This window comes from Montipora foliosa, chromosome 11, assembly GCF_036669935.1.
Source record: "Montipora foliosa isolate CH-2021 chromosome 11, ASM3666993v2, whole genome shotgun sequence".
In the NCBI taxonomy this organism is placed as follows: Eukaryota; Metazoa; Cnidaria; class Anthozoa; order Scleractinia; family Acroporidae; genus Montipora; species Montipora foliosa.
The window spans coordinates 8,690,660-8,703,159 of NC_090879.1; the positions used below are offsets into that span (position 1 = coordinate 8,690,660).

The 12,500-nt window shown below is 39.4% G+C and overlaps 1 protein-coding gene across 1 annotated transcript in view; it reads right to left on the minus strand.

The window, feature by feature from the left end:
- The window catches only part of LOC137976105 (LIM domain kinase 1-like), a 16,107-nt gene extending 11,170 nt beyond the window's left edge, over positions 1 to 4,937 (minus strand). Inside the window, exons 1-5 of the mRNA XM_068823380.1 lie at positions 4,877 to 4,937; positions 4,709 to 4,799; positions 4,473 to 4,608; positions 3,077 to 3,186; positions 929 to 1,126 (exon numbers count right to left, since the gene is read on the minus strand). Of these exons, the coding sequence (XP_068679481.1) occupies positions 929 to 1,126; positions 3,077 to 3,186; positions 4,473 to 4,608; positions 4,709 to 4,799; positions 4,877 to 4,898 (557 nt within the window). The 5' untranslated portion in view covers positions 4,899 to 4,937. The remainder of the gene's footprint in view (positions 1 to 928; positions 1,127 to 3,076; positions 3,187 to 4,472; positions 4,609 to 4,708; positions 4,800 to 4,876) is intronic.
- Positions 4,938 to 12,500: the final 7,563 nt, after the last annotated feature.

Below are 12,500 nucleotides of genomic sequence, written 5' to 3' on the forward strand. Positions count from 1 at the left end.
GTACTGAGGGACCACAGAGGAAACAGCTGTGGTTCATTCTTAAGGACCCCACAAATAAAAGGGACATGTACAACCAAAGCAAAGAAAAAAAGATTTCAAGATTCATAGTGGCCTTGCTACAACTCTGGACCTGCACTGCGGCTGTCACCATTTTAATCACCCTACCTTAGCTACTTAACATGACTTGTACTTGATCAACTTTGTGCAAATTATATGACCAAGCAATGTTAAATTAATGATATAGTATCAACTCTAGTCATGTTGTAAAGATATGTCACAAGTCTCCACTTTCCACCAAGGACAAAGCATTTTCCACCTTTTCTTAAAATAAGCAAAGCTACTGATAGTTTTTAGGCCTGACAACTGCTCTCAACCCATATTAATCTGCCAACTACTACAAGTACTATTGATGTTCAAACTACTACAAGTAAAAAATAAATTAAACAAGTTACAATATATGCATGAATCTTTCCATTTTTAGGGCAGAAAACTTCAATTGACCATAGAGCAAATAACCCTACGAGCAGGGCCTCCTTTTGTCTTTTCTTTACTGAGGAGGAGAGAAGGCGGTTCTGCCTGAATCACGTCAACTCTTTGAAGCCGCCGCAGCCCGAACTTCTGGACTGGTCAATCTTGTTTTCTCTCGTTAAACTGGTTTTCCTAGTGCAAGCGTCCGTTTAGTGATAAAACCGAAGGTTATTATTGAGCACGCTGTGCCGTGAAAAACCAAGATGGCGGCGAGATCTGGCATATTAGGCTTGGATTCAAGACCGTATCCTGGCAACATGCAGCACATACTCGATAAAGATCTTACTCGATTCATGCAGAGCCTTTCTTGAGAACGCAAAATCGAACAAGCAAGAGAAAGGTTCTGCTAGCAGGGTGAGAGCAAATAAGAACATCATTATTTAAGATTACATGTAGTTACCCTTTAATGACAATAATTGCTTGATTTGGTTCTTTCTGAGTACAAGCAGATTGTAAAGGCACTCCTCTTGCACTCTTCACAACTTCTACTTCAATCTTGTGTCTCTCACAGTTGAAAGCTGTCAAATGAAAGTGATAGACTGCATGCAGTGATGAACTCCACCAAGGTTGTTCCAAATCCTTTTTTAAGCACAGAAAACTGCAATAATATGCAATAAAGATAATGCTCTATCATTTTATGATGCATTACCACTACCAGTAATTTTCTACTTTTAAGTCATAATAATTATAATAACTAGTAGTTATAATCACGGATTAGTGAAGTGCATTCGACAGTCGCTTTGAAAGCAAAGGAGAAGGGTAGGCAAAGAAGCAATCGTACAGGAACAAGCAATCATGAGGTGCATGCATGATCAACATTTGCGCATACGACATACATGTATTAATGCCCATATGATGTAATTCAAGATGGCGCTTAAAGAGCAGATGAACAAAAATAGGGAAAATTTGATAAAGTCCACCCAGGATAACAAATAGTAGAAATTATTGTGTTCTCCTAATGTCGAACGCAATAATGTTATCATACAGATCAGAGCTCTGTAGCTTTTATTACTGAATGATGGAGAAAAAGAGGACAGAGGACCTGATGGAGGTGTTGGGATTGAAGGAAACAGTGGTTCAGATGGCAAAGGCAAATGGAGTGAGATGGTACAGGCATGTGTTGAGGAGGGATGATGGGCATGTTCTGAAAAAAGCGTTGGAGTTCAAAGTGAAGGGCAAGAGGAAGCAAGGACGACCAAGGAAGACGTGGAAGATGCAAGTGGAGAAGGAGAGCAAGAGCGTTGGTTTGGAGAAAAAGGACGCCATAAATAGGGCAAAATGGAGAGTGGGAGTTAGAGAAAGATTGCTGACAAAGTGGGGTAAATCCGGCCACCCCCGTTTACAGGGATAAACCCGGATCAAAATTGGATTCAATTTGATTGATTCATTGTCTTAATTCAAAAAGATTATACCCAAGATTTGAAGAACGGAGAGTAAGACCTGGGAAAGAAGAGAATTGACGAATAAATATTAATAACAGAAGTTTCGAGAGAGGACAATATTGTTATAATATTATTGTGTTGTCTGCATTTAACTTTGAAGGTCACATATACTTAAATCCAGAGGGTATGAAACTATTATGAGCTTGCAAATAAGATTCTACAATTTTGTCACTTGACACTAAACTAAAGTAATTGATAAAGCCCTACATTAACAAATTTTTTTTTTGACTTTGCTTGTGTAATTTCTAAATAATTTACTAAGCAAGTAAGAATCGTTATGGCATCATCATTGGTTTATTCTATAAAAAGAAAAAACATGAAATTGAGAATTATAATCTTTAAAAAATCCGATGTTATTCAAAATTAGCAACAAACATCTAATCCATAAAATTAATACAATAGGGAAGATATCTGTTTACAACATTGGTTTTGTTATTCAAATTTACCAACCACAGGAACAAAATACCTTTTGTTTCGACAGCCAATGAGGCTCTGGTTGGCACAATAATGACCATATTTGACATCAACGATATCTTCCCTATCGACTAATTTTTCCTCAAGAAAGAAAGAAAAATATCACTTATATCAACATTACATGTACAGCCAAGCAAAAAAAGGCTGAGTTCACAATATTGTTCAGAAATTTTACTCCCTTTGCATTACGTGCCATAAGTTAAATTAGTGTTAACAATAACTAGTGGTTTCTGGCATGTCATGTGTACACCAGAAAAATTGAAATGTGCACTTCTGTTACTTCAATTAAAAGATGAATTTTGTGCCTTCAGAGCACAACTTGTTAGCTTTACGTAGCTCCAATCTTCATTCAACAAATTACCTCACTGATAATAATTTACCATAATGAACATATAGCTGAATGATCTTTAACTCACTCGTCCCTGAAGCGGTCCCCATTGATGAGTAAAATTGTATGGCATTAGACAGAGTAAAATCCATAAGAGTGCGTCACTCTTTGGAGGGAGATTGTTGAAGGGAACATGGTTTTTGAGTGGACCTAAATGTTGTCAACCCATTCATCCATGAAGCGCCCTTTTTGATGATCTATAAGTCGACACGCTCAGGATTGAAAGGCTTACAGTGTAACTCACCACACGAGTCTGTGTCTCTCAAGAACAGCATAGTTGTCTTCCTCCCCGAGAAATTGTTGACAGTACCAACAGGAAAAACACTCAGTGTGAAATTTATGATCGGCCACTACCTGAGAGATATAGCAAGTATAGTAATAATGTTGTTACTTTCTCTTGCTTAATTAGACACATATTAAATAACAGTTCAGCTCACACATGAACAATAATATTAAAGAAGAAAGAAATCCATATTAAATGGAAATTTTTAGCCTGAGCTTCATTGGATTAAGATTGAATGATGAAAGTAAAATAAAAATTCCACCCAAGAGTTTTAAGTTAAAAACAATATGCATTATTTTCTACAATGCAAATTAATATTCATTTTCTCAAATTAATACTTTTAATTGCACTCATAAAAAGCTTGACCTACCAGCAAAATACATGACATCAACTGGAAAGTCTTAAATTATCACTTTATAATAATTTTAGCAATAAAACCCAGCATAAAAGAATAATGTTTTCCAAGGGTAACTGCTTCCCACTCTCATTCATTTTGGTGTCTCTGTGTGGGAATTTCGACCAGTATCCTATCGGCACTATTTCAAAAGCTATGTAGATTGCAGTTGAGATGTGTTGGACCATGATATAGGTTTGAACGCACAATTTCCAAATAAACTTTGATGTTCTGTCTTACTACTATCTATCCTAAAAATTTGTACCTGTGTGTGTAGACATTGATCAAGGCGATGGAAAGTGATACATCCCCTATCCCACAGACAAAGATTACTTAACCCTGCTGTGATGCGAAGAAAACAACTTGCGTGAAGAGTGCTCACACAAATTGACAATACAGGGCGTTAATATACGAAAAAACGCTTTTACATCATTTAATTTGTAAATATTGATGATCGAACAGAAATGTTCACGACGTAAATCCTATTTTTACAGAACAATGACGTGTGTACATTTACCTATCAAAAAAGGCAACAAATCGAGGAAGTCCTTCAACAGTAAATCCTATATTAAACAACTTTCAAAAGAGATCCGAAATGTAAACAACACACGTGCACGACCAAAAATTATTAATCAAATATCTAAAACTACCGTTTTGCTGAAAAGGGCTCCGTCGGGGTCACTTTCCATAACAACAAAAAGTACAAAACACTGTAACAAAAAACCGCGAGTGACATCGGCGGCTGGACTCAAATTTTGGAAAGTTTGCAAAGGCTAAATTAAAAGAAGGTTGATGTCTGAGGTTGGGCACGAACGGAAATAATTTAAAATTATTTCATATATACGTAGACAATATTGATGCCTTAAATATAAAATTTGCCAAAAATATCCACAAGTCGTATTCTAGGCGGTCATGTAATACATTTACAAAATAACGACGGAACAACCTATTAATGATACAGACCATTACTGGGCCGGTTATGATACGTTCACAAGCGTGACAAGTCGATCGAAATTTCATGAAGTAGTCCTTTCTGCAGAACAGTACGTTGTCGCGAGCAAAGTAAACAGCTGACAGAACTCGTTTACATTCTGAACACCTATGACAGAACAGACATTACTGTTACAAAACGGCAAATGAGTTCTTAATCCAATTATCAACAAAAAAATTCCGCGAAGCGAGTGAACTTTTCAGCATACTTGAAACAAGCTGGGTGCCATTTTCCACGCAAGGCTATTATTGGCTGCTCATTTTGATCCAACGTATTTCCACAAGACAGGCAAACCGCACCTTTGCAAGAGAGAGAAGGGAAATGAGACCACTTTTACATGTAAAACACAAAGGATTACTTGATACAAAGAACGTACAACACTTCTCCTTTGCCAGCATTTTTCGATCTGATGCAGCCTGGCCTACGATTTGTAGGCTTGGTCACCAAGTGCTAAGCTGAGGGGCTGTGACCAAAAGTGGGACGGGGACGTGGGGACGTGGGGACGTGGGGACTCGGGGACGTGGGGACGTGGGGACGTGGGGACGTGGGGAGGTGGGGACTCGGGGACGTGAGGACGTGGGGACGTGGGGACTCGGGGACTCGGGGACGTGTGAACTCGGGGATGTGGGGACGCGGCGACACATTTTCGAAGTATAGTTCAGAAATGGGACAACATCGCCAAGAAAGTTGAATTGCTTATGTTATTTTGCAAAAATATCATCTGTATGCTTTTCAAGTACCCGCTAAATACATAGCGAAATTCAAAAATTGGATTCTCGAAAAGTCATTCTCGCACCCGTCACAGAGCTCGAATGTGAAACAAAGCAGAAGACCTAATGGCCCATTGCTGACACTGCAGCTAAAATTTCACGTTGCAGCGTTTGTTGTTGTTGTTGCTCAGAAACTTGTGCCTTATGACTCCTTCTCTGTAACTGAACTTTAAATACCGTGCCAATGTCCTTGTTGGCGGCATTGTGACTGCATCTTTCCTAGCCTGCGAACAGCAGACGCATTTCCGGTCGTCGCTTCTCTGCCTCCGAAAAATAGCAGAGAAGCGACGACTGGAAATGCGTCTGCTGTTCGCAGGCTACATCTTTCCTGGCGCTTGTTCAATTTGTTACCTTTGATTCGGGTCACCGTTGATGTTGTCGAAAATGTTCGTCATCAGAGGGCCAGAACCTTCCCAGGAGGGGGAAGGGGGTACTGCCATATATGAGCTATATGGGTATGTGCCGCTGTGAAGGGTATAGTTTTCAAGCAGTTTACTCTAGGATAGGATACATAAATCAGAGCGTTTGTTTCTAGAACTGGATATAATTTTTCACGGAAATGACCAGTTGGTTGAAGATTTTATCGAGACTAAGGAAAGTTGATAAAACCAAATTTTTGTATACTACTTCTCCACCGACACAGCACCACAGTTTCTTTAGAAACTACCGCCTTCAAGTATAAATAAATCATTTTTTGAGAGAGAAACGATTGTGGTATAGGTTTTGCTTTGGCTAGACTGTGCTAGTGACCTCAGTAGTTTCTGAAAAACAGTTACTCTAGGATAGGGAGGGTTTGGGGAGTTTACTCTGGTACGGGGTAGCAAAATTCACCAGAACCAGCTCTGGTTTAGGCTAAGGGTTCCAAGGTCCTAGCGGCACATCCCCCACCCAGAAATTCCTAAAGTACCGTCCCCGGGCCAGAAGCTAAATAACGCTTCTGTGTGTTAAGGCTTGACCAAGCGAATAAGTTGGCATATTTTTGTTTTACGAGGAAACATTTATCCAATCGACGTTAACTTGAAATCTGCATACTTTGCTTTCTACTCCCTCTTTCATCTGAAATGTGTCACGTGATTTTTAACGGCTTAAAAACAATTGAAATATTTTATCGGAAACGAGGATGGAAAAGTCATCTTATATCAAGATACCTTGCTGTAGTACTCCTTTCGAGGCTTTATCACTCTGCCTTTTAATCATATGCCCATATGGCTTCATGGCAACGGTAAATCAAAATTAAAAGAAAAAAAAAGGTCAAATCACATAGAGGTCACAATAAAAATGAACGATATCACATTGATAGGTATAATTATACGTTAATGGTAGTTTTAAGCAGTTTCAAGCAAAACTTTGTCGGAATTTTTTAGGGTAAACGTTCCCCCGATCTCAAAAACAAGCGTTATGACGTCTTCAGTCAAGAAATGTGACGTGACAGACAACTACGAGTGAAAGGCATAATTTAAAATAAAAAGGTTAGGATGCAAAAAGTGGAAGTACTTTTAAATGTTCAAGCCTCGATATACTTGGGGAATTGTAAAATGATCTGAGAAATGGTCATACCAACGTTTCGTTCATGTTGCTTATGTCAAATAAGGACTTACTGCAAAAAAAAAATTGTCCCTTCGTTTTACCTAGTATAATGAAAGTCACCTTTTTATGAAGACGAGTAATAAACTATACTATATATATTTACTAGACCTCTGTTTCACATCATACAAACGAGGAACTTAAACCGGGCTACAACGCAGTTACGATCAACAGACGAAGATTTTGTGAAATATGATGAAAAGTTAAACAAATGGCAAAAATGCGTCCCCACATCCCCGAGTTCACACGTCCCCGAGTCCCCGAGTCCCCGAGTCCCCACGTCCCCGTCCCACTTTTAGTCACAGCCAAGCTGAGGCTAATTCCGTTGCTACGAGGCGCCAGATAACGAAATGATATATGAAATGAATCATATACTGAACTGCGGATATGAAATCAAGTAAAGCTATGATCTTCGCAGTTATGGAAGCAATTTTAGCAGCTGCGTAGAGAACCCTGAAAAATTTAAGACTTCAACAGGGTTTGAACTCGTGACCTCGCGATACCGGTGCGACGCTCTAACCAACTAGCAACTGAGCTACGAAGCCAGGAAGGCAGAAAGAACGATGATTTCCTAGCTTGTGACGTGGTAACTGAGGAAAATCTATTATTCACAATATGTGACGTGGAACTTAATACTTTGCTTTCGGATGGGCAAATTCGTTTATGAAATCAACGAGAAGGATGTTCCCAAAGGAAAAAGAACCTATTGTTCCTGCCATGCAACATGGCTGCCGTGCAAAACCTCTTTACCAGATCTGTGTTGGAGTAAAACAGTATTTGAGGGAAAATAGAAATGCAGACTTGGATATATTTCGAGACTCGCGATATAAGTTATTTCAAGATTAATTGGGCTCTCAATGGAAAAGTTTGACGAGCTCAGGTCTTGGAAAACAACGGAAGCAAGCAAAACCCATAACTGAAGAAGGTGAACTTTTGTGATGGAAATGTGTCTTGGGTGACAACGAGCCAAAGACACTTGTTGGGTGCTTTCCATTGACTGACCATCAGGTCGGAGACCAGTGCAACTAACAAAGGAAAAATGGAACGACATTTTTCATCAAAAGTCAATTTCCAACGGGACCGAAGCGTTCCATTTACGTTTCGGCCGAAATTTCGGTTACTTCACAGTGAAGTGAGACTTGAAACGAGAGTTTTTGTAAATGGAACGGCACGTTTTGGTCGGACCAGACCGACCGGTCAAAGAGAACCACCTCCAGGAGCGCTTACCATTTTAATGGAATTTTCGGTAACTCCGGAGAGAATTCAAAATGGAACGGTTTATCCCGGTGGAATGTTTGCGGAAAATAGGTAATACCTTTGCATGACCGTGTCACGTGACTTTGTCAATCATAAAAAGTGGTCGTGGTACAAAATGGATGCCAGAAATGGAAAAAGGGAGATAAAATTAGTGAGGGTGTCAATTTTGAGGCCACTGACGTTTAAGTCCATGATTTTAGAGCGGTTGGAAAGTTAGAAAAATGTAAAAGAATTCTGTGCTGGATGTCGGCAAAGCTTGCCATCCGGCAGCTGTTTTCCGGATAAATCTCAGTTAATTTTTCAAGCATTAAATTCACTGTGAAATTTGTCACCTAAATGTCAGTGGCCTCAAAATTGACATTCTTACTAATTTCATCACGCTCTTTTCATCTCTGGCATCTATTTTGAACCACGACCATTTTTTTTTTTTTTTTGGGATCGACAAGGTCACGTGACACGGTCATGCAAAGAGCCTATCCTTCTAGTTTGCTTCTAACCCTTCTGCGCAACATGGTATTTCGAGTAAACGCTTAAAGAGCGTCTTGTTAAATTACGATCTCTTCACGCTGGCCCTGCGCATCGCGAGTATGCATCAACTTGTCTCTCGGGATGACTAATCGCTTTCTTTCTTCGACCAGAGCTATGTTCGCTCTGGTAATAAACGTGCCCTTTTTTATGAAGTCCCTGAACTGGTTCTCTATAATAATGAAAAAAAAAAAGTTCTCAATTTTCTATGTTTTTCTTTTGTTTTCCTTTGCTAATTAATTTTTATGTTTGACCATTTTTAACATTTAAACGAAGCAACGTTTGTCACTCAAAACGTTTATAAAGTTTCATAAAGAATATGAACTAACTTGAGGATAAATTTCATTCTATAAAGGCCGGGACATACTAGGCGATAAGTCGCTGCGACACGTCGCGAGTCGCCGCAACAAATCGCCTTGTGTGACACGGTTAATTTCAAGGAAATCATTGTCGCTGCGGCAGAATTTTGTCGCTGCGATCAGTCACACGAATTAGAACCAGTTTGAACCCTTCACATACACTGAAGAAAAGAACTGATGAGGCGCTCTGAAGCATCGCAGAATTCATGCAAAAGTCGTTGACCAGCACGAAAGCATTTTAAATCCCGAAAGGTGTGTTGTTCGCTTGCATAGATTAGATAGATAGATAGATAGATAGATAGATAGATAGATAAATCGTTTATTAAAAGAACAACTCGCAGTCGTGAGACTGAATTACGTGTACAATATAAAACATAAGATAATAAACTAATATACAATAATCTAAATATAAAAATATGCATAAAGCTAATAAACCATTCATTCATTCACAATACAAGGATAGATTAAGCTTCTTCCTTTTGGCAAGTTAATTCAGTATAGTATATAAATAAGTGCCCAAAAGACGCAGAAAAAAGCAGCTGCTTATATTTGTCGCCGAAAAGGGAATTCAACGTAAAGGACAAAGTATGGTTTACGCCTTACCCGCAAGGAAAAAAATAAAGTTGAGAAATGTAGTTTGGAATCTATTCTATTGAGGGCTTTCACACAAATCACTCTTTGAGGACGACCACATGCTCATTAGCATTAGGAAAGGGTGTGCCGGAGAAGCTACTTTTACTCCCTTTAAAAATTTGCTTGTGTTCCCTTGTTCCTGAAATTGCTTTCAAACTTGTTCTCAGATTTTTGAACCCTGTCCCCGGTCCCCCGGTTCAGATTAGCATGTTCTCTTCCACCCCAAAACCCCTGGGAGACCTTCATTCCCGTTCTCGTCAAAAGAACAACTTGATATGACTAAATTTAATGGCCCTACTGACGTATTTTGGGGTGCGTTGCTAAGGATGTAATGGTTAAGTAATTTTAGAGAATTTGGCATTATTTTGGTCAGTTTCCAACTATTGTAAACCAATGACCCTAAATATGACGTCATTATGCCACGCCCATGGTCACGTGACCAATGAAAGAAAACTCTAAATTTGTCTACATGCTTCACAATTTGGGTATTGATGGGCTCCTGGTATTAATCAATGGTTTGATAATTTGTATTCGTTTTTGCATCCAGCCAAGCATGGTTTACTTTTTATTTTGAAAAATGTTCTTTTTAAAGAGATAAACGATACTGAAATACCCATAACATTTTCAAAAAAGATGATTTGAAAAAATCAATACTTAGCTATATTCTGTATTTGGGGGTGAAACGTGCCATTTAAAAAAAATCGATTCAATTTAAAGACCGCCGGAAATTTAGCTTTTTCTCAAACCGGAAGTCAGTTCGTTTCCGAGTTGCTGTTTGTCTCGGTTTCGAAGTGAGTCTTGGTGCTCAACTATTGTAACGGAAATGAGTTTGATTTGCACAAGAATGCGCAACTAATTTCCATTTGAATGGTTGTGCACCAGGACTCGCTTTGAAACTGAGGCATGCAGCAACTCGTTAATGGGCTATTCCTTAGTAACGCGCGAAAAATCCGTCTGTGGGCACACAACGTTTTTTGTCAACACGGACGCCAAATAGCCGAGGTGAAACTGGGTCGAGACCGGCGTCTGTGACTTGACTTGTTTGCGTTAAGCATGTCGCGTCAATCCAGTTAATGTAAAGCAAAGTTCAGATCTGTCAGTGTTAGCAGATTTGTCCAATCCATTTGGTACATTTCTGTAAAGGAAAGCAAATGACAAATCACGTGTTCCAAAAAAGAAATTAAATTTGACGGTCATTAAATGTCTTTCTGGAAACATTGTCTTAGCCAGCGCATTAAAATTTAAGTCCACAGAGAAAAAACAAATATTTTTCAAAAGAGACTTAAAGTACAGACGGATTCAGACGGATGGCATACTCAGCCAAAGATATAAGGTGATTAAGATAAAACGACTGAAGTCGGACTCTTTCCAAAAGCCGCCATCTTGCCGGACTAGCGATTCTTGACCCAATCCACCTCGGTGGAAAATACCCCGGTCCACTCCCCCGCTGTTCTTGGATGACGTGCAAAAGAGGTCAAAGTCCCCGATACCCCTTTCGCTCGTCAAATAACGGAAAATTCCCCGCAAATGCCCCGCTATTCCCCGGCCGGGGGAGGGGGGGGGGGGATGAGTGGGGTTTTCATTGACTGGTGCATTACTCTAGGTTTTTTGGCAAGACGAGTCTTGGCATCTGCAGCGCTGTTGTTCATCAGTCGGTAAAACTGACAAAGAAGAGTTTCTTTCATAAATAATAGGAATTAGAAAGTTGATTGTCCAGCATTAGCAGGAAAACAACAAAAATCAACCGAAAAAAAAAAAAAAGAGTTATTGCACCTAAAATGAAGTTACGTTCTCACGTTTTTGTTTTTTAACCACAGACGCCAAATAACCAGCTTTGAGGTTTGTGACTTGACGTCTGTGACGTCAATTTCTTTGCAAAATCACTTCCGGTCGCCGTCCGCTCTCTAATAGTAACTCTTTCATTCTTTTTCTTTACTTCAAATCCGTCTTCACCAATTCAGTTATGGGATATTTGCTCATATTGTACAACGTAAACACGATGGAATAGCTGTGCAATACATAAGATAGCTCAAAGTTAGATTTTGAAGTGACGTTTTCGTCACCGTAGCCGTCGCACGTCACAAATTTGCATATTTAGTGGACAAAAACAATAGCTTTGCACGCCCTGCATATGCATTTTTCACTTTTGCCTATTTCTTTGCCGTTGCCTGCAACACAACAACGTGAAATAGCCAAATTTGAGGTTTTATGAAGGACGTCAGCACTGGAGGATAAATTTTCATTTTCTTCCCTAAATTAAGTGCCGTTCCGACCACTGTCACTATTACGGAATTGCCACACCCTTGTCCTATTAAAAAGGTTGAAATAGTCACGAAGTGATTACAATAACTCGAATTTATATTTGGAGATGACGTTCTCGTTGCCGTCGCCTTCGTTCCCTTTAACCTCCCGAATGGCGCCGCTATGTGGTCCTCAGTTGGATAATCAGCGGACGAAAGCGCGCTATAGAGGTCGTGAGTTCAGCTTCGGCCGTGTCAACACTACGGGTCTTTACAGCGGTTACCAGTCACATGCGCCCTTCGACGACTTCTTTTCATTTTTCGAAACTAAACTTTTGGGTGAACGTCAATCAAATGTTTCAGGGGCAACCAACGAGAATATAGTGCATGACAATAGTCCTTTTCACTTGGCAGAAATCGAACTCGTCATAAAACTGAACATTTGATTGCTGTCCACTCAAATTTGTCGAAAAATGAAAAAAAAAATTGTGATTGTGATGAAAAACAAAGCAGCTTATATTTCCGAAACGATGGAATCAACCTCGTCTAGGAGAGTGAATTTTTGACTTTGTAAAAACAATGGTCTCGAGAGTTAGATCTTTGTGTTGAATTCGCACATTTCTTGTCGAACT